The 23,384-nt window shown below is 31.5% G+C and overlaps 1 protein-coding gene across 1 annotated transcript in view; it reads right to left on the minus strand.

Annotated features, from left to right (window-relative positions):
- Positions 1-23,384, minus strand: part of LOC147064693 (5-hydroxytryptamine receptor-like) — a 359,129-nt gene that overhangs the window by 39,690 nt on the left and 296,055 nt on the right. The window contains exon 2 of the mRNA XM_085958117.1: positions 8,176-8,419. Within this exon, the coding sequence (XP_085814243.1) occupies positions 8,176-8,419 (244 nt within the window). The remainder of the gene's footprint in view (positions 1-8,175; positions 8,420-23,384) is intronic.

Here is a 23,384-nt window from a genome sequence, read left to right on the forward strand (position 1 = left end):
TTTCCTCCATAAATAAGTATGTGGTGTGAAGTGAAAACTGATAGATATTTTTTTCATTTGTATGCCACTTGTATTCTTTTAATCATCAGAACCTCATCGCTATCTACCAATATTTCAACCGCCCGTTTTACCAATATTTTGAGATGAATATTAGGTAAAAGTTAAATCATCTTGCTTTAATAATAAACATAAATAAGATTGCCTAAACATGCACCTGTACACAATAAATTATATTACCTATCTCGGTTGATAATATTTATAGAAATATATTTCCCAAGAAAGATGTGTGATCGCCGCGGGAATAAGTAATTGAAATATGATTCGAACCTATTTTTAAAGCATCCTCATTATGGTTGTGTGTATCATATTATTCAATTCCGGCAAAAGAAAACTGCGAAAATTTCATACGATATGGTAAAGGGATTTCTCAGTCATGGGCACACTTGACACCGACCAATTGGAGAAAGATATCTCTCCTCTCTTAGTATTCATATTACAACATCCGGTGGAAGCTCAAGTGTTTGGCTGTGGGTACTTAATTCCATGCCAGTGAATAATATTAATTTTCGCCGCGATCTCAATCTGAGATGGTAATAGAAGAATGGTCAGCGTGTACAGTGGTCGCAATAAAATAAATATTAACTAATTTAATCACATACCGTTGTATTATAGTGCACAATTGATTTTTCAACATTTCTTTGATGGCTCTAAATATACCTTCAGATAATAATATAATAAATAATTATACAAGAACATGAATATAGCAGCAAATGTTAATAAAACTTATTAAATTACATTTTAATGGTATCATAATATATGACAGATGTATTTAACACACATAAAGTTTGTCTTTAATTAAAATAAATATTCTTATTGCTTTTCGATACGTATTGATTATTTAATTAATTTAAAATATAATAAATTACATTGTTCGTATTTTGTTACTTAAAGCTCCTAGTAGCATTACACTCCGCCTCATGTCGGATTCATTTCATGCTATATTTATTTATATATATATATATATATAATTCGGAAGCACATCGAAGTGGAATGGTGTCAGATTCTTCTTGTAGTGCAGAAGACTCATTCAGATGTTGGTATCGTTACTTTAAAATGACACTTACACCGTTCCAAAGTAATTTCGTCGTGGCCACAATGCCAGAAAAATCTGTTCTTCCTCTACCAAACTTTTTTCTAATTTTTCTAATAAGTATGAGGAACTTTTTAATTGTATATATTATACAATAAAGAATATTACATTCTTAAATCTTATAAATTATTCGTTGAATAAAAAGATAGTTTATAAATTTATTTACTGCAAAATATTATGAGAAACATAGATACAAATAGATCGATTGAAAATGAGGCAAGTTTTAGTATAATAATTGCATTGATTGGTATCATATCGATGGTTATGAAAAATAACCCTATAGGGTGTTCCGACGTAATCAGCGATTGTGACTCCCGGATTAACTTAAATTTCATGGCGAATAGAATCATTTCGCAGAATTTCTGTATAATATAAACACTACATCTATTTATCTATAATATAGAGTAGTTAAAGTTATATCGAATATGCCTACTTCTCGAGTTTCTATATATAGGATTTAACTGTATAATCTGTTCCAGGACGCCACTGTTTTACCGAATGCGTAATTAATTAAATTGCTTGACTATTGAATTATCGGTTGACTTTAGTTACAAACAAGTTGAAACCGGAGTTCTCGTTCCCGGGAATCAGACGAAACCGCCACCAAATCAGAGATAGCTACTGGGCCTTATGAACTAAATTGGCACTATAAACTCCTTCTTTGATTAGCAAAGCGTATGACGTATTGTGTATTGCCTACTTATTTGAATCATATACACACAATAATCTTGATTGCAATGGTGTGAACGATTATATTAAATTTTGTGTTTTCCTTTCTTACATGATGATATCATTAAATGTGTATTTTTTTAAATACACATGTAGTGATATCATCAAACCATTTTTTCATTGTTTGGTTACACGTGATTTTAAGGCGAATTCTACACGTACCAGGAACACCTAGCAGAAAATTTGAAGCTTGAAAATTGAGACATTTTTTTGATAATTTTCATTTTAAAGTATTTTATTATTATAAACACGCATCTAAAACATTAAAATATACGTTTTATTTAAAATAAACGATAAACATATAAGTAAAAATAATTATTATAAAACGGGAATTTGTTAAAGGATCCCATTTTATTATTATAAATTATTTCATTGTCATGGTCAAATAAAAATGATTTCAAGTTATCCACGTCTTTTATGAAATCAATATTTTTTTTAACTAAATATAAAAAATTAAAACAATGAATAAGTCAAAAGTAAGTTCTGTACGTTAAAGAAAAGTTATTTAACTAAATTAAAAAAAAATAATTATGACTGTTATAAAAAAAATGTAATAATGATATGGGATCCTTTAACGAATCAGAAAAATATTTCAAATTACATGCTTCTTATATTTCCGCTAGATTTCCTCTGGTAGGTGGAGTATTCACCTTAATAAAAGTAATGATGACATAATGCAGCTATTATATTATTTTTTACTAATTACATTTACTATAAGATCGATTCTTCCTTAAGACATCTTAAATGTGCTAAAAACATAAATCGACAAATTCATCAATTCGTTAAAAAAAATCTGCCGAATGAAGTGACAGAATACGCATACTGTTTATTGATAATTTACATTAAAAATTATTGTAATAAATCAATCCGTATCTAAATCAATAGAAATGAAAATACTTCTTTTTAAACTCAAAGATAAGTTTCGGTATGGTCTAAATATTAAAACTAAATTTAATATCGTTTTCAATATAATCAATTAAACACCATGAATTGCATTATAAATTAATTTGGATATGTAGTTTATGTTGTAAAAGTTAAATAGGAAGGTGTGAATTAACTCAAGCGTCTAACAAACTCATAGCATTGGCGAACGAAAGTTTTACCAGTCATAAAAGTAAGTAAGTTATTATTTGTATGGAGTCGATTTCAAAGCGTTTTATAGCGGGGTATTGAACCCATGCTTTCATTGTTTTGGACTATTGATATAACCTAGTCGAGAATCGAACCAAACCGAAAAAACACTTGGTGTTGTAGCAAACTTTACAAGTGGTAAACCGAGGCACTTGTGCAAACATCAGAATGTTTGTAAGCCAACTGAAAATGTAGTTGAGAAAGTATTATAAAAGCTATTTTGTTATGATAGCTTTCGAGCTTAAAGTTTGTTTTGAAGCATAACAAAAATCAGAAACAGAAAGAGGGGAAATATGTAAAACGAATAAAAAAAAACTGAAACTGACGAACAATATAAAACTTGTTCATAAGTAGGCACTTGTTTATAATACAAAAAATACTTACTTAAATAAATAATAATATTACATATGCCTTTACTGTGAATTGATTACAATATTATATAATAAATAGTAACTGGCTTTTTAGAATCGCTTCAGTTTTATTTAACATACAACCATCAGTGTATCTATTCTATACACAAGATTGCTTTCGGCCGCTACGGCTGTTATCTAGGGAACGTTTGTATCGAAGTATTAGCACTTATTGTAAAAATTACAATAAATGAGCCGTCTAAACAGTCAAAACTGTCTATCTCACTCTAAAATGTAGCATAGCCAAGAGAGGTGCTGTTAGAACATAGCACTAATAAACATTTTGTAATTGTTACAATAAGTGCTAATACTTCGATACAAACCTACCTTAGATAGCTGCCGTAGCGGCCGAAAGCAGTCTTGTGTATGGGAATATATGTGCATGAAGTTCTAACTATTAAATAGATTACATGACTCATTATTCAATTACTTAGTATTTATTTCGCTTAAAGTTCTGAATGATATTCTATGATGTCATTATATTTAGTAATTTTGTAAACAACAAATATAAAATAAATCGATTTCGCAAATTTATCGTGATTAATTGACTAAAGCAGAGCCAGTTCGATTTTTGTTTGCAATTCACGCCTTTTAGCAAGATGCGCTGCCCTCTAGTAAAAGTAGCTAATATAGGCGTTTTCTCATTCATATATCTGAGAGCAATCAGTCGCCTGTCAGCATCCGATTCACAATGTTACTTCTTCAGGATATTTTTTTTCCCGGGGCAAGAGAGCGTGTTGTTATATTGAGCCCCTTTCAATATATTAAGTTAATCAATTTCATAAGCATGTATAATTATTATCATATACATGTGTTTCGTTGGATGTATAAATTAGTATAATAATAAAAAATGTGCTAAATCCAATCCGATCGCTTATCAATTACCGAGTACCACTTCTTCGAATCGAATCATATCGAGTTTTCCGCCTTTGACGGTAAAGTACCACAAACCTTAGTGTCACAGTACATACACATATTATGTGATTTTCTTTCTGTCATGGCAATCGAAATGTACAATAATTACAAGATAAAAAGAACTTTTTATGTAAAACGTTTTTAAATTTTCTGTTGAATCATATCAACTTGACTTGACTAGCTTAAACGATCAAAAAAAAATTGTACTTGATAGAAATACTGAATAATGAAATGTCATGTCATATTGATTTCCATAGTAACGCACGTATATATTATTTAATAATATAGTTGCTAGGTCCCCTTAGCAACCAATAATGGTATCAAAATAACTTTTTATACAAAACAGAATTAACTAAAAATGAATTCAATTCTACTTAAAGATGGCTAAAAGTATTAAAAAAATACATTCGCATCGTGTTCTGATATATTCTAAAAGTTTAAAATGTCTAGCTAGTCGGGAAGTTAGTTGAAAATCGATTGCAAGATTTGTACCGGACAAACAACCACTGGACAAATAAGAATACGACCTAAGAAAAACGTTGTAATAAAAAAAAAACATCGCAATATTGTTGACATAATAAAATTCTATCATATATCCTAATCTCATATCATATCATTTTTTACAATACCCCAAGACTATTATTTTCTTTTGATAACATTTACGCTGCAAATCAAAACTATCTGTACCTATTTCACGACCCAAAGAGCATTTTATGACTATCTTCTTTATTTGTTGTTAAACATTCATGGATTTAAAGGGTATTTCCCTTAAACACAATCCCAACAATGTGTATTTACTTTATTGTAATAGGTACTATAAATGTTTCTTTAGTGAATGAACTCGTTACTGTAAAGAGTATCTCATTAATAATAATTGATACCTTGACCCACAAAGTATCCACAGAGAAAGATAAAATAATATAGTGAATGTACAGCATCATAATAAATAATAAGAATTAATTCTAGTTTTACATATAGATTAATAATAATTAACATTCCCGCTTCCCAAACGTGTAAGGCATTCCGTCTCTTCATAAATCAGCCAAAAATTAATGATGAATTAAATATTTTATTTTTCAAAAAATATTGCGAACTTAGTTTGTCATTATACGAGCAGAACGTATCACTACTTAAAACACAAAATGTCACTCGGAGAAAAACCATTTCATAATGATATCCGTTCATACTTTAGTATGTTTGACCACTTAACTCATATACATACTGAATATAATATATAATTTGAAAACATCTCATGCTTAGTATACACCATAGAAAAAATCATTTTGTCGAAAGAAAAAAATACGACACCCGACGGGATTTGAACATAATACTATTGTGGCCCATTTTTTACTCTTAATATAAAATGACTTAAAAGCAGTTATCAGTATCTGCTGGATTCGTGTCAGTATGCTTTTCCAATTAAGCTACGGGCATCTTACTAAATTACGACGATTTAAACTAGCAGTTGATACATGAAATGCTTATCGAATTGCACTATAATGTTGGCTTTAGTATATTAAATTAAGATAGGTATGTCGTATTTTTTCTAAAAAATGATTCTTTTTAGTGTATAGGTATGCATGAGATGCTTTTAAATTATGTATATTCAATATATAGAATGTGACATTCTCAAACCTTGTGTCTTATTCATTGAATAAATAAATAGTTCATGTACCTACATAAAACAATACAATTTACGGGAGTAAAACACTTTCAATCTTCTCGAATACTCGTGTCTGTTATTTTAAATGCATAAAGTCTCATGCGAAAAGTTTATTTGAGAGTAGAGCTGGTTGATGGTAGAAGTTACAGAATTCTGGATTAAAAATCTTAACAATTACTATACTTACTTTTCCCTCCACCACCCGCTACGTCTCCACACTCATTATGCAGGCGTATACCATGGCGTAACGAACGATATGCGCTCTTCAAATTTGTGCCGAAAGTGTCCCAGGAGCAACTTCCCAAGATCTTGGTTGGCGTGCACTAGAGTGTGTGTGACCCTTACTTCCATATAATGTATTACGGTCAATTTTCGATGAGAAAAGACCTTCTCGCTCGCCGTAAAATGCCAAAAACTTTTTAAAAACTGAGAAATTTTCCCTTGTCTACCAAGTCGCAATGGGCGACTGATCCAACTAAGGGTCGGACCGACTTGAGAAGCTCTTTCCTATCAACCGACATATGGGGACACTCCCAGAGGATGTGATCGTCATCCTGCAATTCGCCACATAAGCAAGTCGGAGATTCTATTAGGCCAAGCTGACAGAACTTGGAGGCAAAACCATTGTGTCCGGTTAAGAACTGAGAAGTCCAATTAATGAGAACTGAGAATCCAATTACTATACTGTGAAAAATAACATATCTGGACAAAAAACAACTGAAAAATGAATATACGTTTCTGGTCAGAATTTTAGTTTTGAGGAAAAATCTGACAGTAACAAGAAACAACTAGAAGAATTGGCAAAAAAAACTCTCATCCTCGATTCTTGTTGAAATATTTAGTGCGACCAGAAACGCCCGCAACATGTAAGAAATGTTATAAAAAAAACTCCCCATGGTTATGGTCGGAAAGATTTTTTTTTGCAAAAACTAAAACAATTAGGGCTGTGATACAAAAAAGTTCAAATACCACTGGCTTATACCATTTTAAATTCTTTCGCGACAAACTCGATAAACTTACTTTCAGTTATAATTGGTCGATTCTTGTAGAATTTATAGCATATGAAAATTGATAAAATGATTTTTTTAAAGGGGTTGTCAATATATTTAAAATCGATATTTCAATAAAGACTCTCATTAAATAAATTGCTTTATTTTTTTAAAAGTAATATTGCCACGTTGGCTGTAACACCATGATTACTCTTTATTAATACTTAAATCTTAATTGATTTAAATCTTTAATATACCCATTACCATATGCATTTACCATTTTGCCTTTATGGACCACTTCGGATTAGGTAATCCAAATGTACAGACATAAATTTGTAAGATAGTCTAGATAGCCCGTAAGAATTTACCAGTGAACTGAAAAAAAATAAATGCGCAATTAATGTAACACATTTTAATGCCGTAAGCACATACTTTAAAAGCTTTTAAGTTTCGCACACTTTGCCGCTCTCTCTTTGCATCGAGCTTTTATATCCTGCGGTCCTGTGAGCACTTCTCCAAAGCTTCCAATCATAGTACCTAATCGTAAGCTTTAGGAAAGTTGAATTTTAAGTAGGAAATAATAAGGCGAATAAAATTTACTGTTTATATCTTGTAGAGGAAACCCTTGACACGTTCATTACAAACTGTATTATATTTTGTAAGCCAGTAAGATGCTTAAGTGTTCCACTGAAGTAAATGGAATTAAGCTGCATTAATGTTTTAAAGTTAGTTTAACATTTCTTCTAAAGAGTATTAGATAGATTGTTTTAATCTTAATGAAAAAAAGTTAATAATATAATACTTGTACTAAACTATATTTTTATTCACAAGATTTGAGAATATGGAAAGCGCTTCAGATGTATACTTTTTTCGTCGTAATTAAGTAGAACGCAGGTGTTTCAATTGGTAAAGCACATTGGCCAGAATCATATACGTGGGTATTGTTAATGAGTTCTGATTTTGATGAAACTGTTACAATCACATATTATATTAAGTTTACCTTGATCCAATGCGTAATAATAAATATTCACATAATATGACGATGATATATGATGGGTTTACATTCAAAATGTATTTTTTTTTTAATTATGTGATGATAATCATACCTATTGAGTCAATGATAAATCCTTACCCTTAAATCAAAATAGTCCTATTATCTAAGGTTGTTCAGTGATGATTGTTTTTTACCTGTCGAGTGCTATCGCCACCAGATGTAAAATGGAAGCAGTACAGCAAAGCACATCGCTTGAGGTCCACATATCACAGAGTTCAGGACCAAGCGTCCAGCGTTGGGCTACTTCATACACGGCTCCAAGCGGCATCACTAGGCAGGCTACCAGGAGATCAGCCACGGCCAAGGATAAGATGAGATGGTTGGCGACGTTTTGCAAGTGTCTCTCTAATAGAATTGCTGCTATCACGAAAACGTTTCCTGAAACAACAAAAAAGAAACATTAGTTAGGTAATAACAAATTTGACATCACAATGATGTACGTATGATATAAACATTGTTGACAATTTCTTGTGTTATATTATCTACAAAATAATGGTTTAACATTCATTCCCAACTTTAGTTTGACAATATCGGAAAACTCGAATTTCTTGCGGATTTTGACACATACTAGAGATAACAATGTGAATTTGTTACAAATCAATTTGCAATGCGAAATAACTTGTATTTTCTTAAATCATTAGCCATTATAGCCGGTTAACCATGCGTAGATTTACTACTGGCAGTACTTATTGTCGCTACCATAACAAATTTCATTGTTATTTAATGTTGATATCTATTGACATTCAAGTTGCAACACTGCATGCATGTATTACAAATGTTTAGCGGTTTCTGAGTTTTCACGCGATTGTTGCGATTTGTGCGACATGCGTGGGCATAGTAGATATATAGTGGCGAAGGTGCTGGAAAAAATACGAAATACACTCCATCCCGCAGGGCATTGTGACGTTTATTAATTTTAACAACCTGTCAAAAAATAGCACCACACAATGACAACAAATGCGTCTCGCATATGCTTAATTAAACAGTGAGATTGATTTGACAGTCATCACTTTTGTGTGTATATAGTAAAGTTATTGTCGCGATAGTTGTTTTTTTACGTTATTGCTGGCAGTGAAATTTTGCACGTGCACATGTGCTATTAATCAGATTTCCTCGATTTCATTTTCACATACTATTTTAGTAGGCGTCATTTATTTAACGAAGGTTTTCATAAACGCCTTTGGTATTATTATTAATTAAATAATACAATTAGTCACTCGCGATGGTAACATGTCGGCTTATGAAGTCGTGGGTGTCGGGTTTGAATCTAATTAACATATTGTTTCTTCAATGTGTGTTTAGGGGCCCAGAGCGTTGACTTAATAGGGTGAGTAAGTGTTTAATATTCATTTCTCGTAGAAAGATTTGGTACGAAATCTTCTCGTGAGGCGATTTTATAATGAATTAATTTAACTGAGATCATAAAACCTATACATTAAGAAAATATCATTATCGCCAAAAGTTCAGGTCAATTTCTTATTTAATGAAGACCTTCTCTATAAGATTATACTAGGTAATCTTAATCGGGTTACCAGTCAAGTGAGTGTGACTCAGGTTTGTTTTATGAATTTTGGGCAACTACTGTATAAAATGATAAAATATACGTATTTAAGAATGATTGATTGTAAAAATTACGTAGACAAAAAAGAAAATAGTCTCCATTTAAATTAAAATGGTACCATTAATTGATACTTGAAGATATATGTTGAGAAAGATTTTTATTAAAAAATGTTTTATAATGACACTCGTAATACCCACGATTGAGAAAATATTATTTTCCGCTTAAAAAATGATTAGATTCTGAATTTTCAAGAGCCACCATTTTAGAAAATTTAATTTTAATAATGTCAGAGCTCTTCCTTCCTTCAAATTAAAAAAAAATGATTCCCCGCTCAATCTAGATGCTTTAATGAGTCCCACAAAAGAACAGTAAGGAATGTTTCTTTTCGGAATTGCTTTTTCATTAGTTTCCCGTCAGGCGAAATCTCCAAAAATATGACAGACCGAGATAACCTTTGCACAGATAAATGGTTTTTCTAAATTTCTGTGATCTTCATTATCAAAGTCATTTTCGTATTTGGCATAATTGAAGTCATTATTAACTGAAAATGAGTATTTAATTATTTTTCATTAGAATTTTAATGAATAATCGGAGCTGGGGATACAGGTGTGTATTTAGGCCAAATTAAAACACTTATTCCACGAAGACTATTTATAGAAATACGCAAATATTAAAAACACAGGAAATTAAAGATGTCAGATTGTTTTATGACAGTCATTTTTTAATTTTATATAATTTATATTCGAATCGGCCATCCATTGTACAAAATATACCAATTCTCAGCAAATTAAAAATTAAATTATGTGTAGGTAAACAGTTTTTTTGGTACTGTTCGGTTATCAGGAATACAGCGGAAAACACATTTTGAAAATAGCCAATAAACTGGATTATTTGTTAGGTTAACCTAACCAAACGTAACCTAACCTAACCTAACCTAACTTAACCTAACTTAACCCAAACTAACAAATAATCCAGTATATCGGGTATTTTCAAAATGTGTTTTCCGCTGTATTCCTGATAACCGAACAGTACCGTTTTTTTATTGGATAAAAGTTAATACCATGTTTTATTTTAGTATATAAGTTTTTTTTAATGAGAAATGGATGTTAGTTAGCCATTTGATTAACCTATTAGGAATTTATGCTTTAGGTTCAAATAAATATTAAACAGCATATTATTAAGGACACCTTACCAATAATACACTGCCAGTGTAGATGTCGTATACATTACATAATATGCAAAAAAATGCACATAATGATTGTGAGATAGAACAAAAGTAAAAGAGCTTTCTAACTACTGTGGTCATTGTTCGAATTATGATAAGTGCAAAACTGATTATATTATAAGAGTTTGAACTTCTTTCCATAAACCGACAAATGTAAATTTTATAAATCTAATATTCAAAAACTGTACAACTGTCACAAAATGTATTAATTCATTCATTAATCGACTGAAAACCACATTTATATAATCACTATAATATATGTGTTTCAGCGAATTGTTTTAGAAAACTTTAGGTATATCACATATCCAACGGATACTTGTTTCGGTAGGGATGAAAAGATAGTGTGGATAGGAAATCAATTACAAATACTTAAATAATATATTACTTGAAATAATATATGGAAAGTCTGGATACGTAGTACAATTAATAATGAATGTATTGTACTTAATATTTTAATGTATTTTTGATTGAGGAGGAGCTATTCAGATCACCATCTGATATTTAAACCATGCAATATACAGTAAAATTTGATGTAAAACAAAACATGCTTGTGGATATGTATTAGTATTCAACCATAGAATTCTAAAATGATTGAGCTTCAATTCTAAAATAAAATCAAATGGATTTTTTTGTGTGAAATTTCGCTGTAACATCAGCCGGTTGAACAATTGAAGTTGAAAAATGAATAAACATTTTTACGTCAGCTATTGCAATTATCAACGAAAAAACGGAAAATACATTCGTGTAAAACTCGTATAAAATGACTCGATGTAGTCAGTGAAAAAAATGTTAACATGGTGAATTTTTTATAAAATTCACTCGGTATTCACCATATAAAGATAAAATAATAAGATGTGTGTATGTCACGTAATAAGTTTTATCGAGTATAATAAATAACGTTTCAGTTTATATTATTATATAATTCTAATCATTGTCAATGATATTATGTCGTGGGAGACCTCAATGGTTTTCTGAAAAAATAAATATCATAAAAGAATGTTTTTTTGTAATTAATTATAGATGATTTTTATCAAACGTAAACGATAGAATATCTTGACATGTCTTTTAAAAGATTTTTCTTTGTTTAATTTGTAATGTTGTATCACTTCATATTTACGTATTGTACCTACTCGTAGTTCTGTATGTACGAAATGTATGAAAATTCCTGAAAACAAAACAAACCCGAGAACAGTGGTTGTGATTAAAAACGTAATCTCCCAATAACGATGCTGGGTAGATGACACGAATAAAAAAAGTGTAAAAAAATGTGCGACAATACCTAGCTATGTTTTGTTTCGGGCATATTTTACGCGTGCCGCTTACTAAATACGGTACATAATAATATTTCGTTGTTACGTTATTATCTGTAGTTAGCTTTATGAAATTTTTCACGAGAAATATTTTTTCTCCGGTGTACAGTCAGCTAATGTTATATAAAATGTACATATTAAAGGAAAAAAGAATAACTTACATGAGGTACAAGAAATCCTTTAAAAAAAACCGTTATGATAAAAATTCCAAATGTGTATCATAAAACTAGCTACAAAAAACATTACTTCATTGCTAAGTTATTTTATGCAGCTAGAATTATACGACTAATAAAATTTTTGCTGAAAGACATTGCTAAAAAACGAATAATTTTCACGTGTAAAATATTGATTTCTTGACATCTTCACTACAACTTATTCACATGCAGTGAAGTATAAAGTTTTCTTTTGATTAATTTACTAATTTAAGTATTTTACTCACATAAACATACAACATATATTTTTTATTTCAATATATTCAGCTGAACACCACATATAAAGGTTAAGAAATGCTATAAAAATGACGTTTATTAAAAATAAAACAAGAATATTATGAAAAACATATGATTATTAAAAACGTGGTATTTTTTAAAAACAAAATTAAGGATTTCGCATGTTTAAATCTTGAATTTTTAAGCTGACACTGAATTTCAAAATAAAATTCCCGTTTCATGAGAATTCTGTAAATTTTGATAAAATGAGTTGATTTAATAACAATTTTATTATAATACTCGGAGAAATTGAAATAAGATAACAAAATAGTACCTACAAATTTTAATTATACGTAGTAATTCATTTCATCAATACTATAGTTAGTTACTATCCAAAATTGCACCAGTAAATATTTGATTAGAAACAGTAATTGATTTACGAAACTAATTATAAATATAGCCTATCGAAACGAGCGAATACAAATTTTAATTAGAATTGTTACAATGGTTAAATACCAACTGTTTGTTTAACATGTAAATTAATTTATTCAATTAGAGATTTTTACTTCCAAACACCAAACAATGTGTTTAAACCAAAATTGTGTTTTACTATACGTGTTAATTATGTATAATCAAACGAAATGATATATACATATACGATTAAATTTAGTGTTTTGTTAGTAACATACGGAATTGCATTGGGATTTTCCGCACTAAAATGAGTGATTGCAAAATATTAGAGTCTTATACTCTAGATATCTAAAAATAATTGTGACGTTATAGACGTTTACGGCCTATAATGTTTGAGGCTTTCGCGGTTGTTTTTTATCGTAGTAGATTTTTGGGTTTCCACCGTGTGTCTTTCTTCCTTCTTTACTCGACGTTTCGGGCTCGTTGCAGAGGCCATTATCAATCCAATATACTAGCCGGTATCTCTGGTCGACCGTATCCGATCCTAATAGGATCATATGGGCCTCCACAGAGTAGAGGTTTGTATTAACAGATTTTTGTTTTTTTACGAGAAATGGATGTCAGTCACTTGCTCAACCTATTAGGTCCATACCTTGACACACACAAATTGAAAAACAATATGTGTACTTGCCAGACCCAGGATTTGAACCTGAGACCCACGGCGTGATAGTTCAACGCTTAAGCCGCGCGGCCACCGTGGGTGTACCTACGTGTATAACTACGCTACATTTTCTTCGTAAAACATATCATATCTTGATAATGGCCTCTTCAACGAGCCCGAAACGTCGAGTAAAGAAGGAAGAAGAACACACGGTGGAAACCCAAAAATCTACTACGTCTACTTTAATACATTTTGTATTTATCAAGTACCTAATGAGTTGTCGCAAAGGATACGTTTGTCACTATGAATCAACGGTACCGACAATTTAGTCGATTGTTAGAATAGTTAAGTTAATCTATTATATAATTACCTACTAGAAAAATAGCGTATGGCAATGCAAAACCTGCCACCATTATCGGTTTTGGCGATAATGGTATGTTAGTACGGCACTGTAAGCATCTGTCAAACTATTATGAGAATATTCTATCATATTTTGTTTTATTTCACGATCCGATTAAAATAAACGATTAAGTTAGTTTTAAATAAATGGTCAGTGGCTCTCATGGTGCAGTGCGTAAGGCGAAGGCCATCCACCGGGGAACTCTGGGTACGATTCCCGGTGAGGACACAATATATTTAAGTGATTTTCTCAAAGCCTGGGTATTTGTGATTGTTCAAAATTGCTAACAACCACCTTGTACAAAAAGCAAGGATATGGTTATTAATAATTATTAAAAAAAATAATGGTCAATAATAATTATTAACACTCATTGTATACAAATTTTCATGTTTAGAAAATATGCAAAATAACCGTTGATAGTTTAATACAGATAATATAGCTTAACTAAAATAAGGTACTTATCTAATAAAAAAAATGTGAAAATTAGTACCTAGGTTACATTTCCATAATAGTATATGTGTATTACCTAATTAATAGTTTTAAATATAAACAATATTAAAGTAAATAATTTATTCGGCATGTGTTTTGATTTACATAAATGATATTGCTATCTTTGGTTCCAAGGTAAATCTTATTTTTCGTATTTCATGTCACTGTTTTGTTTATTTATTTTTTTGTTGTACGTAGATTTTCATTTATCAACGTCAACTGCACTCGTCTTTTAGATTATCAAGGGTCAATTGGACAAAGCTCAGGTCTGACATATGTCCTTTTCTTTGGCCAACACATTATATTATATCCTGGCATTATTCCCAAAAAGATTTTGATTCTTTAAGACAGCCGTCTTATTATTATTATTATGAAAAAATCCGAATAAAAATATATTCTACATGACAAATAAATAATCATTAAGAGCATACTTCAGTGAAACGGCAAATAATTTTCAGCAATAGGTGGCACGCAATTTTTCCCGCGTTGCCATTCAGAGAGCAATAGTCGACCTGTGAGCACGTCAATTTGTTTTGTGATGGCGTCGGAGGAATTATTTCTTAAATCATGTAAAGATGACTAAAAAACGTTACGTATTTACACGAAAAACAAAACATGTCAATGAATGTATTATTATTATTACTTAAATAGCAATAAACATAACATTGGACGCATGTTAATTTTTTTTGACAAATTATGTTTTGTTCGTCACGCGTCGTTTTCACAATCTGCGCGTCGCGTAGTAACGATCGTTTTAGACCATGCCTCAGCTGAAGTATAGTTTTAATAATTTAATATATATTATAATATAAAAAATCAACGATTTTTTCTCAAAAATAGTTTATCATTATTATATAAATTGATGTTTTCATAAGTCAATCTACTTAATTATGTTAGATAAAGTTAGTGTAAGGATTCAGCCGCTTTGTGTAAAGGTAAGTACGAAACGCCGGTAGTTCAACGTGTGCAAGCAGCCAGTGCCCCGAGACGAGACATATTAGCAATATTCAAAGGTCTTGAGGTTTGACATCCGATGCCATCGTCCAATATTAAGGGTACACTGGTACGACCACGCCACAATTATTGGGTTCGAAAGTTAACACACCAGTCTTTCATTACGAATTTAGAATGGACTATTCTTTTTATTACTCCACCGGGAGTTTTAAGGGGTAAATTAAATATTAGCTACCACCGTGAAATAATTTACCATAAACTGCCACTAGAACATTTTGATACTAATATTAAATAATGTTTAGATAAAAAAGTGATTAAAATTTATTAAAAAACACGATTAATAAATAAATAGACACAAAAACTTTTTCAGCTATTACCCAAAACGATGGTTTATCTTAAACGATTAAAACTATTGATATATTGATGGCAGTATAATAAATAAAAGAAACGTTTTGATGACTTTCATCGTTGTTTCAAAGTAATGATCTACCACATTTCCTTGGGTCGGCTTACCAAAGAATCTTTTGATTTATAAGTAAGAAACTTTGTGTATAACTCAAACGGTAAATATTGTCCCAGCTTTCCGTATGACATAGTAAACACAAGAGAAAAAAACGTATTATAAGAAGTATGGGCCATAGGGGAATGTCATAAAATCATGAGGCCGAAAATTTTCTGCTCTAATTCTTTTTGACGACTTTTACAGAAATTGAGACATACGATAATATTATTGTGTTTACATCATTCACGATTTTCCGAATCAAACATTTCTTTTTCCTCGTACGTAACGTGTATATTATTTATTGTATTACTAAAATAAATATGAAAAATATTGACACGTGGCAAATAAACATACCCATGAGATATCACTGGCAATGACAAGCTCCTGTAATAGCTTACAATCTTGTCAGGTTGTCAACATGATAATATTTTTTCTAGGCGAGCCCCATTTTCCGATGGGTAAATCAATGCCTTTTACATCATCGAAGGTTTCGAGATTGATTCCCGGTGTGGTCACTTTACGATACATAATATAGATATATCTTAAGTTCGGGTGTTTTTGTAATGCGTTTCACTATAATAATTGTAGTGTTGAAAACAATTATTTTATGAAATCAGTGCTTCGTAAACATACAAAATACAGTAGGTACTCATATAAGATAAGCTATATTTACAAAAAGAAAAGGTTCTGAACTTCATAAAAAATATTATAATGACCACAATTTATTCTATGATTCATTTATTTCCTTCAGAATCACATTTAAGACTTTTCAGGACTTCTTACTTGGCAATCAAAAATGTTTATTATTTATTTATATAATGCCGAATATACACACGATTTTCAAAGAATTTTGATTTTTTATTACTTATAGAAAATACATAGTTTGTAAAACCTGAGGAATATACCTTAGATAAATGATGCACGATGGTCACGCGGCATAGGCATCGGCCTATAGCGTCGTGGGTCCCAGGTTCGAATCCTGACAAGTACACATATAGTTTTTCAAATTGTGTATGTGTCAGAGTATGGATCTAATAGCTTGAGCAAGTGGCTGATATCCATTACTTGTAAAAACAAAATCTGTTAATACAAACCTCCACTACGTGGAGGCCCATTTGATCTTATTAGGATCGGACATGGTTGAAAGAAGAAAGAAGAAATGTAGTTATTAAAAATAATTCACATGGATCATAGACGGATCGATTGCCTAATTTAAAGTATAGCACCGAAAAGTGAAAGATGTTAATTCGAGTCCCACTTGGTCCAACTGTTTTCTAGGTTTTGTCCAATAGCTATGCTATTAATATAATTAATGTATGGTTACAGTACTGATCAACTGGTAGATTTCAACAAACTCGATACATTAAATTGCATCTTTAGTAAGTTTGCATAGTAATTAGAGGATCTTGCGTTCAAATCAAACGTCTGGAAAATTTTTCATGCTATTTTTTATTGTGTGTTTGGACTGAACACGGACCTAATGGGTTGAACCAGTGGCTCATATTCATTTCCCGTAAAGCAAAAACTGATACGAAACCTCTTCTCAAAGGTCCACACTGGATTGTAAAGCTGATATTGATGATGATAATTGTTATTCGTAGGTATTCAGTCGCTAGGTAATCCACAGTAACATGTAACTCGCGTTAAGAAAAGTAATCTTCAGAATATATCTGCATGTTATTGGGGTTAATTTATGAATTGAAATATGAAATTATTGGACCAGTGTATTACGGTGTTAAGATAGAAAGACACAAACTGCCTGTAATTCAATTATAAATAAGATACCGGTATAACGAATAACACGCAATGAAATTTACTACTGTTCTCTAAATGGTCTTTCATTCCAGAAATAATGGACGCCATATCTTACTGCGATCTATTTTGAGATAACACAGTCATTTATTCGTTATAAAAGTGTAACAGCAAATTCCGTGTATCCGAGTTGCGCGTGTTTTAAGGAAAATATTGTCACAGATTTTAATTAATGAACGGAAGCTTCGCTAGTAAATAAAATGTATTGTCTTAGTTAAAGCTCCCTAATAAAACAGACCAAATTTCAGTGCCGTAATTCACTTACGAGCTTTAATTAATTTAACAATTTTCAATAATAATACATTTAACGACATAACTACCTCACCAACAATATATGAGATTATTATTTTTTATTATCTTATCATTCATAAAGATTGTGTAAACATAATCAGTATTAAATTGTAAATGGACATCATTAATAAATTAGGTTAACACCGGACATTATCTGTAATTAATTATCTGTAATAATAATATCACTACCTTGATTAATTAAAATGCTTGTTGGCCTCTCATTGATGGAATTTGAATTATCTGAAATAATAAAGTTGTTATACTCGATCCAAATTAGGATGGCATATTGGGTCTAGGACATGGGTGGCCAACCCGAGGCCCGCGGGTCGCATGCGGCCCGCTGGGTGTCAACTTGTGGCCCGTGGAGCAGTGAGAACATAAAAATAATATCAAATGCTGCCGCTAGATGTGCTAATTTTGCAAATTGAGATTCGATATTGACTCAAGATTTAAAAAAGCACCGTGTGCTTTTTGCTACATTTGCAACGCCATTCTCCATAGACGTGAATTTAATACCGGGAAATTTACAAATAATGGAACATTGTGAAATATGTTGCGATGAACAGTTAAAGGAGAAATTCCATCAGGTTTGTTTGGAAACATATTTGGACAAGGAGAAATATCCTGCATTTTACAAACATGCTCTTATGATGAATTCGCTATTTGGAAACATTTACACGTGTGAACAGCTTTTTAGTCAGATGAAGCATATCAAATCCCGAGTGAGAACACGAATCACTGATGTGCATTTGCAAAACTGTTTTCGTGTAAGAACAACCTCACTCGATGTCGATATTGATGCACTTAGTTCTGCCACACAAAATCAAACTTCTCACTAAATTTTATTATTTTTATATTATTTTGTTTATTTTTTATTATTTTAAAAAGTCTAATCTTATAAATATGTTTGATTCTCATTTTCATTTTATTTTATTAATATTTAATAAATATATTTCTTCTTTGTTTTGTATACTAAACAAAATCGGTTGTGCAGTCCGGTAGGAAATCTCATTTTTAGAATCTGGCCCGGCTGCTGAAAAGGTTGGCCACCCATGATCTAGGATGATTTGGCGCCGCGAACTGGCCGCGGGAGATTGGCCACGGCTAATTGGACGCCGGTACAATTGGATGCCGGCCCAATCGGACGCCAGCTCAATTGGCCGCCGGGAGGATTGGACGCCGCACGGTTGAATTAAATGCGCAAAGGAATAGACGTACGTAATGATTTGGGGGAGTAAGTACGCAAGTCAGTCTATCTACTCAGTAGTTGTACCTTATACATTTTGCGCTTGACACATTTTTAATACGGATTGAGAATAATTATTATGCCTTATGATGTTTATAAAAAGAAAATAATTCTTCTTAGTAAGACTATACATGCTGTCCCGCTTTCACATTTCTCTCGCGCAGCAATAAATTTTAGGGTAGTACCACGTGGTATCTTATATTATCAACATTATACATATTTTTAATACGATACAACATTTTGCAAGCATTCGTGATAATTTAATTTTAACGTTTTATATTTTTGATTAAATTTGTAGTATCCTGGAGTTGTGTTCTGACATATGACATGAATTAAGAAACAAATAAAATTATCAAAAGACAGCGTCGTGAATTCATGATTGGCTGATTTGTGGATGTCAGATACTTCAAAAATACGTAGATACAATGTTACCCAGATGTGACAGTACGTCTTATTTAGCTATTCGACTTCTTAAACTAGATTAACTATTGGAATAATTTGCATGAGTCATAAACGGATCGATAGATTGAAGGATAAGAGCATTCACAAGGATAGTGAAAGATCTGAGGTCTAATCTCCGATTTTAAAGTTTTTCAAAATTATCGGGATATATCATGTTTTAATGTGCAAATATCAGTACAAATTTATTGTGGTGTCGAATAGTGGCGTTGGAAGAAGGTATACGTTGAGTTACATGTATAAAACAGATAATAATATACTGATTTTTAACACCACAACGGGCCATGAGACCCAATAACAGTAGTGAGGTGAAATAGTAGGTAGTGTATTTAGTAATAGAAGAAAAAATCACTTAAATATATTGTAACCTCGCCGAGATTGAACTCGGCCCTCCCGGGTGAAAGGTCAGCGCCTTACGCACTGCCTATACAGTGATCTTGTTCTTCTTATAACACTATAGTCCGATATGGTTCTTGGACTCCTCTTAAATCCGCTTCCAAGAATCTTTGTCACAAGTGGCTTCTATTCAGTATCTACTCCCAGTTTCTAGAGGCCACGCTCAACATTATCCATCCATCTTGAACGCGGTCTTCTAAAACTTTTTGTTATTTGGCGGTGTATAGTATACCTACGGCATATTATACAGTCAGTACTTTTCAGATATATCTTAGTTAGGATTCCTAGATAATTATTTTATACATTCGACTTGGTAACATTGCAATGGTATTTATTTATTCATATAGCCAGATTATTTTTAATACAAACAAACAAAAGCGTAAGCGCATTTTGACTCTTTGTAATATATTTGTATACATATATATATATCTAAGAAATTCTCGTAATTAAAGTGAAAATTAAATGATTTTTTAATGCCGAGTCGTCGCCATCTATTGATTAACAATCAACAAGTTATAACAACTATTCATACGATTTGTACCGGATCGCTAGAGCCGGCTCTTAAAATATTCACCATGTTGCGAACTTGTTGTTAGGAAAAAGATGGAATAGAAATGAATAACAATAATATTAAGACAATGATGTGGGTTATCTTATTTAGCGTAGTAAATATAGTTAAACATATAATTAATTAAAAGTCATTTTATCCTGCGACACTATTTTATACTAAGCACTTAGATAAGTAATTGATTTTTTTATACAGATAATGTCTACCAACTTAAAAAGAATGATGTGAGTTCTATCGTCGAGGTATTATTTACACAAAAGTAATAAAAACACTCTAATAAATACATGTTATATCAATTAATTGACCGGATAATTGCTTTAAAAATAATCTTATGTCTATACCAGACATATATTAAATACAGTTTTACTACATAAAATTGGATTGCAATACATGTGCTATAAAACGGTGTTCTAAAACTCTCTTGAAATGGACTGACATAAATGTCCCACATGGTTCCGTATCACTGTAGCAACAGCAAGCTGCCTCCCCAGTACTTGGCAGTTTGATATCCCACAATGTTGCGGCATGCCAGATTGCACTGCTGCCAGAGCTTCATAGTTAGTCAGCGGTTTTAAGTAAGGCAAGTGTAGTGGACTTTGTCAACTTGATGTTTGCCTATTATGTAATGTTGACGTGGACGCTAGAAATTATAATTAACTTTTGTACTATATAGACTATTACCTATCTATGTGCCCGCGCATTCTACGAAAGCTAAAATTGAAAATGCCGTCTTCCATCGCACGACTATACCTACGTATACTGATATCACATAGTTACTTTACATATTATTAATTCAATTTGATCACGTACGTTTTGATACACAAATTCTTAAGCAGACCCTTCATGACCAATAATAATATATAATTCTATAATTCAATAATATAATATTCTTTATAATTCCTTAGTGAGAAGCCGGCTTGAGAGTGAGTCGATTGTTTGGGCCCCGCATCAGTTGAAATATGACCTTATGGTGGAGCGAGTTCAAAAGAAATTTTTGAGACTCCTTTATTTGAGGTTATATGGATACTATCCGTGGCTTTATCCAACTGACTTTCTCTTAGGTATGCTAACATACTGTAGTTTAAGTGCTAGAAGATATCAATATTTGGCCACGTATTTTTTTCGACTAATACGTGGTGTGAATGAGAACTCTGCCATTCTTGGTAATATTGACTTGTGTGTCCCTGATAACTATCTTAGAAATCGGGAGCATCAGTTGTTTGTTCTCCCGAGGAGCAGAACTAACCTGCCATTGGTGATGCCAATTGGTAGAGCAATAACTCTGTTCAACCAAATTGCTTCGGATGTTGATATATTCCATCTACGTGAGAATGAGTATAGGTAGACGTTATTTTATAAATTCATAAAATAGGGTCTGCTAAACTCATCCGGTGTACTTCCTTGTACCTATATACTTCATATTTTTTGTATTTACACATTTATACTATAGAATAACTTAATATTGCATAATTACAATATTACATAATACTTTTTTAATAATATTTATTTGTTTCTAAATGTCATGTTGTGAACGTCTTAAACTTATAATTTGTAATGTCCACAATATGTAAAATAAATTAAAATTGAATTGAATTGAAATTGAAAATAATATCATTACTTTGAAAAGTTTTGCTTCATTACTTAAATGACATTATTTTGCTTCAGTACCGTTCGATTTACAAAGTAGTGAGCCTACTTGTTGTACAATGTTGTTACGTATACTCAAAAGAGGGTTATTTTCTATAATTTTATCATCAGCTACTAAAAGAAACAGTAATATTGAATGAAGAGGTTGATACAAAAACGTGAAAGGTATTCCCACTTTTTTTTTAGATATACTTCTTTTGACACGTTTGGGAAATCAGATCAGAGTGTATTTTTGGCGTGTGACATGTAACACATAATTTGTTTTTTCACACGAAAAAAAAACGCACTGGATTGGATTCGAACCACCAATTGTTCGGTTATAAGCCGAACGGACTAACCATTACGCCACACTATGATACTCCAATCGTGACGATTATACAGTATATTATAGTTTAGAATTGTTCCGTTGCCTAGGCAGCGAATTTATTATTGTCGGCCATTTGTAATTCCTTACGTAAACGAACTATTCAACGCCATAGTGGCAGTTGTTAATTTTAAAATAAAAACAACGATAAATAATTATATATTTTACTAATATAAGTTAAAGTGTATAGAAATAAACCAACGGCGTTCCAATAACCGGTCCTTTTTCTTGAGTGTGTAATTTAACAAGATAATTAATAGCTAGTCGAAGAATCTAGGTTATCACAAATTTTGTTTTTGTTTTGTTACGCCAAAGAAGTATAGCTTCTAACGCGCATACATAATATTTTTTCATAATCTGAGTCTGATGAGTTCCGTAATTTTTGTAGAGTTTCATATATTTCAATTAAGATCCGAATATATTAATTCCTTGTATTGAAACTCAAAACTAACATCACTTTCATCAATATTGTGGCGTCTGCCTCATTAATGTACACCAAATACAGCTAAGTACTGATGTGTTTACCTTACACCCTCATTTGAAATGATAGTCACGTTACTTTACCTCGAAATTAGAAAATACGGATTCACAATGATTATCAACGATTATTACAATCCAG

This window comes from Rhyacophila brunnea, unplaced genomic scaffold, assembly GCF_057557595.1.
Source record: "Rhyacophila brunnea isolate RB1 unplaced genomic scaffold, BYU_Rbru_1.0 scaffold_7, whole genome shotgun sequence".
NCBI lineage: Eukaryota > Metazoa > Arthropoda > Insecta > Trichoptera > Rhyacophilidae > Rhyacophila > Rhyacophila brunnea.